This window comes from Pan paniscus, chromosome 5 (genome assembly GCF_029289425.2).
Source record: "Pan paniscus chromosome 5, NHGRI_mPanPan1-v2.0_pri, whole genome shotgun sequence".
Taxonomy (NCBI): Eukaryota; Metazoa; Chordata; class Mammalia; order Primates; family Hominidae; genus Pan; species Pan paniscus.
Window position 1 is genome coordinate 130,111,269 of NC_073254.2, and position 16,884 is coordinate 130,128,152.

At 35.9% G+C, this 16,884-nt stretch overlaps 1 protein-coding gene across 16 annotated transcripts in view; it reads right to left on the reverse strand.

Moving 5' to 3' along the window:
* Positions 1 to 6,101: 6,101 nt before the first annotated feature.
* WASF1 (WASP family member 1) overlaps positions 6,102 to 16,884 on the reverse strand; it is an 86,747-nt gene continuing 75,964 nt past the window's right edge. For 10 of the 16 annotated variants that reach the window (XM_055114046.2, XM_024929051.4, XM_024929054.4 and 7 more), the window contains 6 exons: positions 14,830 to 14,983; positions 13,377 to 13,494; positions 11,706 to 11,878; positions 9,660 to 9,839; positions 7,871 to 8,499; positions 6,102 to 6,962 (listed from right to left, as the gene is read on the reverse strand). In XM_055114046.2, the coding sequence (XP_054970021.1) occupies positions 6,805 to 6,962; positions 7,871 to 8,499; positions 9,660 to 9,839; positions 11,706 to 11,878; positions 13,377 to 13,494; positions 14,830 to 14,983 (1,412 nt within the window). In that variant the 3' untranslated portion in view covers positions 6,102 to 6,804. The remainder of the gene's footprint in view (positions 6,963 to 7,870; positions 8,500 to 9,659; positions 9,840 to 11,705; positions 11,879 to 13,376; positions 13,495 to 14,829; positions 14,984 to 16,884) is intronic. The other 6 variants (XM_055114051.2, XM_055114050.2, XM_008972043.5 and 3 more) reach the window with 1 other exon arrangement.

Genomic DNA, 16,884 nt, shown 5'->3' on the forward strand with positions numbered 1-16,884 from the left:
CTAAAAATATGGCCTACTTTTAATATGCTCTAAAAACCACAATAGAATCGAGCATAATTATTTGTTTTTTGAGTGGAAGGAAATTTCTTTAAAGGAAAAAGGATTCCTGCCCACAGAGTAAATTAGGCAGATAACTCAGACACGAAAGGGACAGACAAAAAGTCAAATCCCTTTGCTGCTTCCTTGTTTCAAATTACATAACTTTCAAGGCAGAATTATCTTTGACAGAATCCTTAGAAGTAAGATTTTTAGATTTAAAAGATAGCGGTATAAAGGATAGCTGAGCATGTTAAAATGGGAATAAGACAGAAATTGTGTAGGTGTTAACATGAAAAAAAGGGGGAACTGCATAATATACCTAAGTAGAAAGAAAACCAAGATGACGTTGAGTCTAGGGGAGTGGAATGAAAAGTCTTAAAAAGATAGGAAGAGTCATCTGCATGATTTGACAATCCAGGAGAGCCTGTGAATGGACTTCATAAAACAAGATCAGACTTGCATTACAGCAAATTACATGTGAAGAACTTCTACATGGGAGTTTAATTGTGGGATTCAGATATTAAGGAGATTGGTCAATCTTCCTAAGAGATAGTCCTTCCACCCCACTCAAACCCCAAACTCTGTGCAAATTCAACTGTTTCTGGCAATTGTCTTCAGACTGCTGAAAAAAATCATACATGGTAAATTGGATCCACTATAAATTCATTGTCAGCAACCTTAACAATGGCTTCAATATTGTGATAATTTCCTATTTCCTTGGAAAGTTCTCCCATTTTTCACAATGACTATTGTTAAGCCATCTCTATTTTTCTTAACATTGTTTACACTCCTCTTATTCCCCAATCACCCTAAGCAGTGTTGTCATCTACTTCAAAGAAAAAATAAATCTCAATTTTTTGGCATCAGACCTTCAATTTAACTACTTATACCATCTTTTTCTCCTTCCTGCATATTGTTTCCTTCCACAAATATAAAATTAATTCCTCCCTCCATCCATGTCAGTGATCCTCTCCCTGCCTAATGTCCCAAACTTTATCATCCATTCTCCCAAACCTGTTCCTCCTCTAATGTTCCACCCAACAGTAAGTCAGCCCTGGAAGTCATCCTTGACTCCTTCCTCTCCAATTACCAAACCTCATATATTCCACATCCTAAATATCTCTTAAATCTATCTCATTATTTCTGTCCTCTGCCACCATTATAACTATCATCTGTCCACCCATTCTAACAGCCTGAGTGGTCTCTTGACCTCCAAGCTGACTTCTCTCTAATCCATTTACCACTTTGTAGCCATCAGCTATCTTTCCAAAATGCTGTACTGGTAACTCACTTCTTCAGTTTTATTGCCCATGGAATAAAATACAAACTCCTTACTATGTTTCCTAAGATCCTCTCATGATTTGCTCCTGCTTATCTTTCTAATGTATTTCCAGCTATTGCATTGCTTGTATGCTCTGCACCAAGCATTTGCTTACATTCACACGCATCTGTTTCCTTTGCCTGGGAGACTCCACACTCACTTCAACATTTATCTGTCTAGGTTGATCTCAAACCTTCAGTGTCATTTCCTTTTAGAGGCCTTTCCTGACTTCCTAGACTAGGACTGTTCTCTTTACTATGAGCTACTTGACAACATTCATTGTTCTTTGTTAATTTATCTGTATACTCAGAAAGTAGGGCTCTGTCTATTCACTGTTGTGGCCCCAATACCCAGCAGTCTCAAAACTCTGCAGGCATCAACAAATGCTGCTGAATAAATGAAAAGAAATATAATAAATATATAATAAAAAGATTAAATAAACCATTAATAATAGGAGATGTGCTCCTTTATCTGGAATGGTATAAACAGTTCCTATAGATTTTCATTAAAATTAGAAGTATAACATTTCATGGTTTGCATAGGTAAGAATGAAATGGATGCTTTAAGTAATATTGGAAGCTGTTACAATGGAAAACATACTGTGACTTAATGGCTTTTGTGTCTTTTATATTGTTTCCAGGCCAGAAAGGAAGATATGGAATTTTAATACTCCTGGAGACACTGGTGTCAGAAGAGTAGTATTGAAAAAGCTAGCTTAAAGGCAGGATAAATAAGAAATCTATCAAAAAGTCTTTGAGTATAACACATACATATACACAAGGATTACATTTATACAGATACTACAAAATATTCAAAATCATTACCACTAAACAAATATACAAAAAAGAAACTATAAATATCTTGAGAAAGATGACTTCAATACATACTCAGTTATGTTTTTTTTTTCTAAAGGAAAAACACAGCAGCTGGCCTTACAATAATGAGAAAAAGGTATTGATGACTAGCCTTCTAAAAAAAAGTGCCTGAAATGTTCATTCAAGGCTGGTATTCATTCTTTATTCAGAGCCTGGCTGTCAGGCTTGAAAAGCAACAGAGATTACTGATGCATTCTAGGGCCAAATCATGGAGGACATAAATTTGCTCTTAGTAGAGCAGTGAATAAAGGGAGGAAAAAACTTATTTGTATTCCAAGGGTCCTATGCATTCTGTTTGGCTTCAGTAAGATTATTTTAATTAATTATAAGCTATATGGCACAACTTGGAAATACCATAATTTGATATTCCATTTCATTAGTTCAACACAGCAAAGCCATCCTTTAAATCCTGATACTGCATGATTAGTATCTTGCATTGGTTTATTTGTACTTTTCTCCTAAGTAGATATTACAGAAATAATGAATTCTAAAAGGAATTTTTGAACTATTTAGGAGCTTTAAATTTATTTTAGGTTTGCTTCAGTTTGGAAAAGTGGTTTTAAAAAAAAGCTGGGGTCAAGATATATGTAGTGGAGTGAAAATGAAAAAATAAACAGCAGTGTTATGTTTGCTAAGTACAAACTTAAAGCTGTGTTTTGAAAGTAATTCATGAGAATTCCCATGAAATTAAAACACATGATCAATTTTGCTGTCTTAAGAAATGACTTCAGAAACACTAATAAGTTTCACATTTTGGTTAGAAGAATCATTCCTATACTTTTCATTTATTAAAATCACACATACAAAGTTTTGATGAAATCAGGATTAGTTTTAAATCAACTATGTTACTGAGATTAGTGGAGAAAGAAATTTTAAACAGGAGCAGTGCCTAGGAAGAAATAATTTTAAGAGGCCTAGTGGACCAAACAAAAAAGAATGTATTTCTGAACCTGTTTATGTGAAGAGATATTGTGAGCTGCGTATTTAAGACAACACCCTTGCTATTGGGCAAATCTATTTGGCAAGCTCAAATAGGAAATAACTGTGATGCAAAATGGTATGAGTATCACTTGAAAAAAGCTTATAATACAAGAATTACAGGAATTCAAAAGGAACTTGAACCCAGGAGGCGGAGCCTGCAGTGAGCCAAGATCATGCCACTGCACTCCAGCCTGGGCGAGACTCTGACCTACTGTCACTCCAGCTCAGAGTGAGACTCTATCTAAAAAAAACAAAGAAGAAATTCAAAAGGAATATGAGCTCCAGTTGTAATTAGAGAAGACTTCATGAAAATACAGATGTGAGATGGTTGTTAAGGGGCAGAGCTTTCTAAAAGTGGAAATAGAGGAAGACGTTTCATGATTTATAGAACACAACCTAAATGAACATTATTATTATCTTTCAATAAATATTTACAACATGAAAATGATTTGGAAGTCATCTCATCTGCCCAGATTGATTATAAGTCATGAAAAGCAGTGGTGATGGTTTAAAATGTCTTATAAATCTGAAGCTTATGACTATCCTTCATTAGGAAATGATACAGAAAAACTCCCTTTCCTCCATAATGATTGCATTTCATCCCAAACACCACTGCTGCTAGGTTATTTCCCTCTCCTCCTGTCTCATTCTCCTGGGAAGGAGAAGGAGGAGGAGGAGAAGGATCAGCATAACAAAGGCAACAGACTGAAAGCTTCGAGGAGGTAGAATAAACACAGAATATGTGAATTAAGGATTAAAAAGCATTCATTGGATTTGATAATATAGAGGTAAATGGGTGATGTCGACCAAAACAAGTGAAGCCAATTGTTTCCCCCGTGGTATACAATGCATTTTTTTTCCTGATCCTATGCTTGTGCATGACCCTGATGAGTAGTAAATCAATTCAACAAGAAGGTTGAATTGTTACCCAGTAACTTTCATTCTTCTTAGGGTATGAAAATTGGCCACTGAATGTTCTGTTCCAAAATTCCCTAAGCAAGTTAAGCTAAATATCTGGATTAAAAGATTTATTTTGATTTTAAAATGGACACTACATATCTGGTTTATTTAGTCTGCAGGCACTTTTTCATCTTCCAAAAATATTCTGAAAAACAAAAAAAGTCTATCATAGGCTACTGAGCATATACACTGCAGGGCTTTACTGATTAACATGTCTACTTCTATTATTAAGAAATCTTCACCAATTTCCTTTTGTAACATCCTTAGCTGCTTCAAAACCAGTACTATTATGTTTTGGTTATCTGGCCCCAAATATATATATATATATATTTGAGTTTTATAAAATATATATACTAGTTGCCTCCTTCTGACCATAAGAACACTTAGATAGACTTTAAACTGTGACATATTTTCTTGAGTTACATTTGACAATATACATTTTCATGAGGTTGGAAAGGAACCTCAAATGGCTCTCTAATCTCTTGTTCTTTCTAAGCTACCCAAAAGAGCAAATCAAATCTTTTATTAAAGCTATCAGAAAAAATTTTTTTATGTCCAAACTGAATTGCCACAATAGAACTTGGTTCATTATTCCTATTCTATAAAGATTACAGGTCATTAGTTATCTGCCTAAATAGCCTCCTCCAAATTATCAAGTTACTAAGTGACCTCACATATCAACTATCTATTGCCACAATAATGCTGGCAGCTCAAAACTTAGGTGTAAGACAATAAGCATTTATTTTTGCTCATGAATTTTGAATCAGTGGACTGGGCTGGGCTGGACTAGTCTAGGCAAACCTTGTCCAGGCTTGCTTATCTGTCTACCATCAGCAAGCAAGTGAGTTTGGGCTTGGCTGGTCTATGATGGTCTCACGTGAGATACCTCTCCCCCATGAGGTTTCTGATCTTCAGCCAGGCTAGCTTGGGATTATTCTCATGGCAGAGACAGGTTTGAGAGAGGGAGGTAGGGAGATGGAGGGAGAGAAAGCTAAAGCTTGCAAGGTTTCTTGAGACCCAGGCTTAGAACTGGCACAATGTCACTTTTGCTACATGCTATTATTAGCCAAAGCAAGTTTCAGGGACACCCAGATTCAAAGACATGGAACAGAACTCACCTCTCGATGGAAGAACTGGAAATTGTACTGCAAAAGGAGTAGATATAGGCAAGGCTGAAGACCACAGTCACTTTTACAATCAACTTACCCAAACTTCATGGAGTCGTTTCTTCAGATGAAGTAATCTGCTATTAATGGTGCTTCCCCTCCACCCCTAAATCTAAGCTGTGCAAACATTAACTCATTTTATCATCGCAAAATAGAATTTTTCTTTTTCTTTTTCTTTTTTTTCCAGACAGGGTCTCACTCTGCCCAGGCTGGAATGCAGTGGCATGATCTCAGCTCACTGCAGCCTCAACCTCCCCAGGCTCAAGTTATCCTCCCACCCCAGCCTCCCAAGTAGCTGGGACTAAAGGCACACCCCACCACGCCCGGCTAATTTTTGTATTTTTTTTGTAGAGACGGGGTTCTCGCCATGTTGCCTGGGCTGGTCTCAAACTCCCAGGCTCAAGTGATCCACCAGCCTCAGCCTCCCAAAGTGTTAGGATTACAGGCATGAGCCACCATGCCTGGCTGCAAAACATAATTTCAAGAACACTGTTAAACTGAAATTAAGGTATGCTGAAATTAGATGACAAGTTGAGGTTTTAATTTAAAACCACAAGCAGTTGAGAAATACAAAGTTTATGAACTTAGGGGGAAAATGACATAAAAGCTACCTTACACAGTAGACAATATGAAGCTGTGCAATTAAGAGGAAATTATGTAGCCTAAGTGTTTTTCAAATTTTCATTCACTATTTAAAGCCTACCATACAGTATTTGATAAATTATGATAAATCATTTTATTCAAAGAGCAACACTGATGAACTTTTAAAGTGAACCATTTATTAAATCAGACTGTTATTCTTAACAGTTATGTAAGTTACATGTATGTTTAAGTCAGAGTATTTCACATGGAAAAGTTTTTAACTCCTATAGGCAAGCAAAATCATATCACACAATATATAAGTGGGAAGGGGATACTGCTAAACATTCAAATAAGGCAAGTATATAAAAACAATAAAACAATAATGAAAAAATTCAAGCATTCCTTTAAGAGAATTCAACACTACAAGCTAAATGTACTTTCTGAGTGTATTCGTATAATCAAGGCAGTGTTTCTTCTTTTAAAACATCAGGAAATGGAATAAGGCTCATTAGTAGATACAGCTGCCCTCAAGATTTCAATTTCAGTTGCTTTCTTTAAATTAAAATTCACAAAGTACACAATTAAGATATATCAAAAAACTGAATCTGCTACTCTAACAACAGCTGTCCATGCTTAATACTTAGTGGTTTATTTGACCAAATTAGTCTTTTCAGGGGGAAAAAAAAGATAAGCCACTGTAAAACATTTAGTTTGAAATGTATGCTAATATTTTCCTTAGAAATCAAAAGTTATGGAGGAAAACGGTCATTTATTATAAGGAAAAGAAAGCAAAACACTAGAATGACCAAACATTTTCAAGGAACAAGCACCACAAAGGACATCTGCATTCAGTTTTGTAATATTTATCAATGCATTTTTCTTACTCCAACCAATCTACTTCATCAAATTCTGAATCATCTTCCGAATCACTATATTCAACAGCAATACGGCGAGACAGGATGGTGGCAACATCGTTTTCAATGCGTTCATGCTTAGCTTCCTGTTCACGCTGCTCTTCTACTTTGCGTAGCTGAATACCTGATACAGTGAATCCAAACCATTCATTTAAATCAAAATACGAGATACTAGATATTATTAATATTTCTGGAATAAAATCAAATACACATGAGAAATACTTATAGGAAAATAAAAAGATCAGAAAAGAATGTGAAGAAATCATACTGAGAGAGGCATTAAATCTTTATGTTATCTGTGTTATTAGTTGGTAAAACTTACCAGATATCCCAGTAGGTATCTACAGTTTATTTATCCATCATGGTCTACTATACCTCCCTGCTCACCACCCCCTAAAAAATTAATGAGGTGGTACATTTCTTCTATCACCTCAATGGTCAAATAAATTAAACATTGTTGAATATATTTTCTGTGGCTTCATTATCCATTGTATTTGAGGGAAAGGCACTATTATTCATTCTATATGCTCAGTGCCTGGCCTATAGTCATTGCTTAGGAAATAATGACAATAAATGAATGAATATGAGAAGTCTTTCCTTTGTTACTAAGGGAGGAAACTCACTCCTCTAAAGGCATCTGGTAGAGCAAGTGTCATGGATACCCAAAATGAACAGCCTTAACATTGAAGAAAATACCATTTTTAAAGGAGTTAATATACACATTAAGCATAATATAAAGGGTTTTAATTAAATGTTCTATAACATTTAAGTCTGATATATTAAATTTCTCATTCACTCAATAAAAATTTTAAGTATACCTACAAAGCATGAAAATAAAATGGTCAAATGTGATATATTTTCTGGAAAATAATTTTAAATATAAGTTGGATATAGCTTTACTTTCTAAAGGCCATTTGTACACAAACATGATCACCTAAAATTTTATAGATAAGGAACACATTTTTGTCTTAAATATTTAGAAAGTTTCCAATGCTACTATAGCAATGCTTTTCATGGAGCTGAGAAAATTACCTTTTCGTATTGCTTCCAGTAGCACACTCCTGGCATCACTGATTACAGGTAGGGTTGATGGATGGCGCTTTGGCTCCGAAGCAGGTATAACTTGTGATGGAGGAGATGGAGGCATTAATGGAACATGGGGACCTGGGGCAGTAGATGGAGTTGGATGTAGCCCAGAGGGAGGATGAGCAAGAGCTGTAACTGTGACAGGTGATGATGGTCGAATGCCAGGTGGAGGCAGAGGAGGCGGTGGTGGGGGTGGAGGCAGCCCCTGAACTTCACCTTGTGGGAGTGGATGAACTGGTACAGTCTCACATACTGGGGCAGCTCTAGCTACTGGTGGAGAGGGCTGTACTAGAGGAGGTGCAATTGGAGGAGGAGCTGGGTGAAGAACTCCAGGGGCAATCTGAAGAGGAGCTGGAGGTGGTGGTACTGCTGGAGCTTGCAAAGCAGTGGCTGGAGGTGGAGGTGGGGGAGGTACTGGAGGGGGAGGAGTTGAAGTCATTGAAGCTCTTAATGAGGAAGTTGACAAGGCAGATGGAAGAGGTGGTGGAGGAGGTGGGGGAGTGGGGCTCACAAACACAGGTGTTCTGCCTGTAGCTGGTGACTGAGGGCGATTTTCTATCAAACCTGTAGCAGAACTGAAATGACAAAGAGATTCTAGCAAGTTATTAAAAGAGAAAAACCTAAAGAGAAAATCTAACCACACAAACTATAAACAACTATCAGTAATTATATCAAAATAGATCCATTAACATGCTCCTATAGAAATTTAACATCTTCAACAGTATTTAGAAAAAAAAAGAACTAAAAGCACATCAATAAAAAAATTAATGAGTGGTGCTTTGGTTTGTAATAGTCTAAATAGTCTCATTCTCTCATGCAACTTTGGCATCCACTCAGATATTTTATGCTTACTTTAATAAATAAAATGCTCAATTCTATACTGACAGGAGTCTCTGTAATGACTCAACATTGATCATAATGCAATTTTGTAGCAATAAATGTGGCCAATACAATGCTATATTTATACTGAAACTATTAAGTCTCATCATATGCTATTTCAGTTAAATCAATGACAGCTAATTACAAACCACAAAAAGAAATTTACAGCTCTCTCTTTTCCTGAGGATGGAACACCAAATGAGTCAGTGATAGAAAATTGGATTTTTAACTGAAAATTGTAAAGCTGATCTCTATATCTCTATTAGAAAATTTCCCTAATATTTCTCTATTAGAAATTTATCATTTGGATAATAACTGACAAGATTAAACTTCAAAATAGCTTTACTGAAAGATTATTATAAGCAACTGCCAATCCTCTCTGAAATTCTTTAAGTATTTTCCTTAATACCAAATTAGTATTAATAATCACATCTTTGGTTCCCATTTCTTAGACTGTTACCCACATTCCAAAAAAATCCTTAATTTTTCTTAATACACTGCACATGATATGCTTGATAACAACACTATAATAAAATGAAACAGGCTTTAATCTTTAAATTCTTATTAGCTAAATTTTCCTAGGAGAGTGTGTCAGCTCTAACCAGAAGATTACAAATAATGTCCCACAGACCAAATCTGACCTGCTCCCTGTTTTTATAAATAGAGTTTATTTCAACACAGACACATTCATTTGTTTATGTATAGTCTATGGTGGCTTTCATGCAACAATGGCAGAATTGAGTACTTGTGACAAAAACTGTAAGGCCCGAAAGCCAAAAATACTTACTATATCGTCCTTGAAAGAAAAAGCTTACTGACTCCTAAGATAAAACATCATATGCTTGTTCCAACATACCTGATACAGGTGGGTATCGGTTTTGCATCTCCTGCTCCATGCATTGGTGGAGGCGGAGGTGGTTCATGTGGTCTGACTAATACCCTTTCCTCAGCTCTAGTCAGAAGCTCACTCATCTGACTAAATGGCAAGGCAGAAAGTGAGTAAGATCCATCCATATGATCCACGTATGTCTGAGGTCTAAAAGAAATATATAGTATCAGTGAATTATTCTTGAATTATTGGGAGGAAAGGGTTCTACATGAGATATTAAATATTTAAAGTTTATCCTTTCAATGCCAATATTTTAACTATTTTTAAGAAACTTTCAGAAATGTATTATATTAATCCTGCTTTTAAAACAAAGAATGCTGCTCACAATATAACCCTTACTTGTTGATTTAGAGATCTACTATGATGACCATCAGTTATTTTATTATTTTATAACAGAATACTAATTCAACTCACAGGATGAAAAGCATTACGTACATAATTTAATAAACAAGAAAATAATTAACTTTTAGCAAATTGTGTGGAAAGCTATCTGCCTCTATTTAGTTCTTTACAAGAAGATGCCAATGACAGAAAGGTAGAATAGGAAAATGAGTTTTCTACTACTAGTATATCTCGGTGTGCTCTTAAACTTAAATGACTTCTAAAAGTCTTGCACCAGAGAGAAAGGCCTCCCAGATACTAGCAGCACAGAGGTGGCTAGCTATATTGTTTCTGTCCTTCTGCTGTTTTCAAAGGTGCAAGGGTACTCAGAAAATAGCTGAGTAACATAGCAACATGTGACTTAGATGTAAGCAAAATTTTAGATAACTCGAACATGTTAAGATTTATAAATATTTGCTAGTACATTTTTGGGACAAAGTTGGATTTAACAGATGTGCACACAGCAAGTCAGAAATTATTGTATTTAGTGAGTCAGATAAGTACCTTAATTACTCAACTGTAGTAGAAATAAATGTCTAAAGTTTATTAATTTTTTAATGTCAATTCTTTCAGTAATACAGATAAATAGTATCTCTCAGATGTATATTTCTCCTAAAATAGGTCAAGATGTTGCACACTTATGGCCCAATCATTTATATGTATATTACTTAAAAGAAAACCTTAAGCTCTTTTCCATTAAAAAATCATATGACTAGGCTGGGCACAGTGGCTCACACATGCAATCCCAGCACTTTGGGAGGCTGAGACAGGAAGATCACTTGAGGTCATGAATTCAAGATCGGCCCAGCCAACATGGTGAGACCCCATCTCTACTAAAAATACAAAAATTAGCTGGGCGTGGTGACGTGTGCCTGTAATCCCAGCTACTTGGGAGGCTGAGGTGGGAGAATCGCTTGAACCCAGGAGGCAGAGGTTGCAGTGAGCTGAGAGCACACCACTGCACTCCACCCTGGGCGATAGAGCAAGATTCTGTCTCAAAACAAACAAACAAACAAACAAACAAACAAACGTATGACTATACCCAAATAAATGTCTTCATAGACAGACGCCAGTTTAATGTGTTTGCTGGTAGTATGTTATTTAGTTAGGGCCCCTGGCCACTAAGAAAGGAAAAAATCTTTTCTACAAAAGGGATCAATACTTTTGTTTGAAAGTCCTAATATATCTGAGGTGGGCAATGTGGCAAAGAAAGGAAGTCAGGGGAAAGTAAAAGGAACAAAACAGAACCCCTTCTTCACTCCTATTTTATATGCAATAAATCAACAGTATTTCAAAAAAAACCCCAGACCCTAAACTTTTATTACAAAATTCTAGCAGACTGTGCCTGAAATATCGAGAGGCTATTGAGACGTCACACTAAAGCTAAAACCCTAAAGATCAGCCACTCCAACCACTTCTTTCTAAGATGACAAAACTAAGGTCCAGGTATGAAAGTGACCTGCTCAAGGCCTGACTTTAGTAGGCTCACAGTGGTCAGGATTTTGAAATAATCTCTATATTTATAACAGGGTCTGCCTGTTCAACAGTTTAGGACTCAAGACTTAGAAGTACAGATACTACAAATAAAGCCAATGTTTTATCATTTAAAAAAAAAAACAAAAGTAAAGAAACCTTGTTTCAAAATGAGAGGCTGGGCCATTAGCAACTTCAATATGCTTATGTAAGAGATTAGCATCATCTTCAGCCAGCTCTGGACCTTGGGCCAGCTTCTGCCATTCTCGCCGCCTGTCATGAGGTGCTCTTGGCACTTTTTCTGGTTCATGAGGACGATCTAGATTTTTCTGCTATAACAGATGTATTGAAACAAAGTCAAATGCTTAAGCGCTAATTTTTAAAAAAGAGGTTATAACAATCAAATTAAACTCTAACATCAACACTGAAAAAGACAATGTCATCATAATATAGTAAAAGTAACACAGAAATGGTTTACTTGTACATTCAGTTAAATCTTAGCCAGTCTGCTGTAATCCCAGTTTCCTGCCATGTTTTGTTTAACCCCTAATTTGAACTGATGCACCAGACACAAAATAGTATGCCTAAAGAATACAATTTGAGGTCAGAAAGTCTTTCAGATGAAAAAAGACTCATGAACCCTTGCTCCACAGGCATTAGTTTGAAATTTCTACGATGAATGGCATTGTCTGCCTCTAATCAAAACGTAACAATTTACTAAGGTTATGTTATCTGGGAAGTAACTGATTAGCTAGCCAACACATTAGAAAAAAATCCAATTATCTAATTAACCGATAATAACTATATCACTCAACAGAAAACATTGTCTTTAAACAATAAAACAAAAAGTGATTCAAAACTGGGGGAGAAAGTACAGAAAGGGCTAGAGTAAGTGTTAACAAATTCAAACGCCCAAAGCGGCCAAGCGGATAACATACATGAATGAAGCCAGTCGGGTGTAAGATGGGGCATGAGGTGAGCTAGACAGATATGTCCATCTCAGGCACTCTAGTTCCAAAATTTAAAAACTTCTGTGTTTGGCAAACAAAACACTCCCTACAGGCATAATCTGGCTTGCCAGTCACCAGTTTGCAAATGTTAGCTAGAACACTGGGTTACCATCTAGCAAAGAAGACAATACAATGGCATTATACAGGGATTAGGGAAAGCAGAGATAGCTACAGGAGAACCAGAAAGATGATAAAGACAGAATTTGCCTCCTTCATAATTCAACCTAAATCTAACTTTGCTTCATCCTTCTGTGTTTTCAGTTATCATTAACATGAAATATAAAGCAGATACAAGTGAATTTTATTAGAAAGTGGAAAATGACAATAACAGAAATTTCATGTGAATATAATAACCTCTCCAAAACATTTAGGAGAGAAATGTTTAGGATGTGCTCTGTAGCAACAAAATACTAGCTTAATCTTCGTTACCAATATCTGTACAAGATTCCATTGCTCCTTACCAAAATGTTCCTCTCTTCCTTGGTACACCTAACTCCTATCTGTTCTTCAAGATTCATTATAAGCTTTGTGGGAAGGGTTTACCCTGCCTGCTAGCTAAAGCAGATGCTATTTTGTGTTATCTAAACCCTTTATGCATACCTCTGCTATGGCACTTATTATGCCATACTCTAATAATCTAACTGCTCATCTGCTCCCCATCAGACTGTGTTCTTTCTGTGGAGTTATAAAGACTTCAGTATTTAACTATATGGACCCAATAAAATAAAACTGTCAAAATACAAGATTAATGAAGTTCAATATATGCAACAAAACACAAATATACAAAAATTAACCTCAATTTTTTAATCTCTTGTAATACCTTCTGCTTCCTCTTTTCCTTCCTCTTATCCTCTGTATCTTGCAACATTTTTTCTTTCCATAGATCAAAGAAATATGAAGGATTGGTATAAAACTTCAGACCTTCTTTACCATCATCTCTGAAATATAAAATATCAATTAAAACACACATTAGTAAGACTTAGGCAATCAGAATAGAAATAATTTCACTAAAATGTTTATCCTCTTACATTAATAAAATACAGCATGTTAAAATAGTGCCAAAATAAAACTGAATATTGCACCAATAGAAAATTTCTCACAAATATGAGGAAACAAAGAAAAGTGGTAAAGCAGATGCTTTTCCAAGTTAGTACTAACAATTTAAAGTATAGCTGGGCAATTTTCATCCCTAATTTCTGCTGAATCCCAAATTTTCTAAAAAGTCCTTTGGGCAATTCCAATAATTACAAATAGCTCTGCCAAAGATAAAAGCCTGAAAAGACAGTAACATCATCTAGAAGACAGAAATTTTGCAGTTTCTGCCAATACTATGATTTATTTATTATCTTACTAAATCCAAAAGATATCACGTAATAGTCATTCTAACAGTCACATTTATATCTAATTATCTGCACACTGACTTACAATTTCAAATAACTCCGTGAATACTATTTTATTCAGGTTGTGTTGTACATCTTAAATTACCCATTTAACAAACCATGTGAAAGAACTTCAAAGAAAGGCTAAATAATTCCAGATTTTATTCTAAGTGGTAAAAAGCATTTTAAAAAGGTACTACCTATTCATTATGTAAGAAGTTAATGTATACAAATCAAATCAAGAGTAGACGAAACAGGCCGGGCGCAGTGGCTCACGCCTGTAATCCCAGCACTTTGAGAGGCCAAGGCGGGTGGATCACGAGGTCAGATCGAGACCATCCTGGCTAACAGTGAAACCCCGTCTCTACTAAAAATATAAAAATTTAGCCGGGCTTGGTGGCAGGCGCCTGTAGTCCCAGCTACTCGGTAGGCTGAGGCAGGAAAATGACATGAACCTGGGAGGCAGAGCTTGCAGTAAGCCTGGGTGACAAAGTGAGACTCCGCCTCAAAAAAAAAAAAAAAAAAGAGTAGACAAAACAAGCAAAAATTATAATGTTTATTTTGTTAGTAGGACAGAATTTTGAGCTTTTTCCATTTGATTAAAAATTAAATTAAAAGGACAATAATAACTCCTTATCTCTTTACATTAATAAGTTTACCAGTGGCTTTTCTTAACTTGTAAAAACAACTCTTTTAAATAGGTCTTGTCTTTTGTATGCCACAATCTTAAGAATTCATCCAGTGAATAAAAGCAAAGGTTTTCCAAAGGTGGTGGACAGAGAGGGCTCTCTGTGTTGGCTAGAACCCCAACGAAATAAAGAATGTTTGGGGATTTAGCATTTCAATCTGAAGTCTGAGATAAATAATAGGGCTACTATTTATTAACCTACCTACCTATAAGGAGTGAGTATATTGAGAGGTGGAGGCTGTTCACAAACATCGTATGTCTCCTGTAGTGGAATAGGCAAAGTCTTGCGATCGAAAAGCTGCTGGTCTTGAATTGTAGAACTTCGGAAAGCTTTCCTCATTGTTATATCTTGCAAAGACACTAAAACAAAAATCAAGAATTCATTTTATTTTATTTTACTAAGATGATTTAACATAAGGGCAAATTCACATACTTTATTTGTCTAAAAGTCAGCATGGCTCAAGAGGTTGTGACCTTAGTGGCTTATGAATCAGAAACCATATTTTAAATGTTCTATCATTATATTTACCCATATCATTCTGTGCCTAATTTTCCCATATCATTCTGTGCCTAATTTTCCCAATCAGATAGGTTTTAATTAACCTTTGATTTTGAAGGCTCAGAGGGCCCTAATGACACCTGAAACATATCTACATTTCAACCAAATACACCTTTTTCTTTCTTCTACCTGCCATCATGGGCCCCCACCAACTTAGGTTCTCTTCTCCTATAATCTTCTTTTCCATCTCCCTTTATTCCTTTTGTTAGCTTACACCAGTAACTCTGAAAGGAATTACTTATTAGTGGCATTGTGGGCTAAACACGCTGTTAACCTCTATGCTACATATACTATAAATATTGTATGTGTACTCTCAAGTTAAAACAAACTTTACTGTAAAGTAAATACTTTTAAGTATTAGGTGATCTATATTATTCTCTTTTTCACTTATCTTTTATCTGTACTATAAGGATTTCTACCTAACTATAAGCTCTTGAAGACTCAGACTATCTTGTACATTAGTATTCCCAGTCACTAGCACAGCCCCATCACATACATGATTTAAAAACAACTTCATTTATTTTGAACTGTGCAGCATGTTAAAATAAAAAATATACAAAAATGCTGCATTCTTAATTCTTACAGTGATATCCCGATATTAAAAAATAAGGTAATTTCTTGATATTTAATATGGCCTTAAGTATACAGACAAATGCCCTGTAACATAGCAAGGTCAGTGTAACAATCCTAACAATTCTTTTTTTTTTTTTTTTTGAGACAGAGTCTCGCTGTGTCACCCAGGCTGGAGTGCAGTGGCACGATCTCGGCTCACTGCAACCTCTTCGTCCCGGGTTCAAGCAATTCTCCTGCCTCAGCTTCCCAAGTAGCTGGGACTACAGGCACCTGCCACCATGGCCGACTAATTTTTTTTTTTTTTTTAATTTTTAGTAGAGATGAGGTTTCACTATGTTGGCCAGGCTGGTCTTGAACTCCTGACCTCATGATCTGCCCACCTCAGCCTCCCAAAGTGATGGGATTACAGGTGTGAGCCACCACGTCCAGCCAACAATTCTTAAGTTATCCTTCTCCTTAAAATAATATTCCTGTCATCCCCTCAAGTAAATTCACTCAACATGAACATGGGACCAATGGCACAGAAGGTACAATAGGCTGGGTCTGCAATGGTGGCACCATAATTGCATTTCTAGCAATTCCACTGCTGCATGACCTGTAACACACTTATAAATACTAAATTAAAATTCAGAGAAGCAAAAAGTTTTTCCCCACTATCACTAAAAAGTGGCACTGGAGATACAGTATTTAATGAGTACATACTATATGTGCTAGATGGTTTCACTAAATTTCATTTCATTTAATCTTTACAATTCAGTAAGACAGGAATTATTACTCCATTGTGAAATATAAGAAAGCTAAGGCTAGGAAATAGTATATAACTGACCTGAGGTTAAACAGTTAATAAACAGCAGAGCCAGAACAGAAAAGTCAGATCTGTCTACCTTTGAGGCTAATCTTTTTGCCACAATACCACACGCTGTTCTCAGGCTCCTGCCAGAAGTGGATTGTGTTTTCTGCAGTCAAAGTGGATCAATTCTTGCCACTCTCCTGCCCCACTTATTAATCAATAAGTATGTAATTAAGATGAAACCTAGTGTTTAATCTCGCCAAACTTCCTTGGTAAAGGATGTAAGAAACATGTAAACTAATAAGCATGATGTACTTTTCTATCTTCAACTCCTCTCAT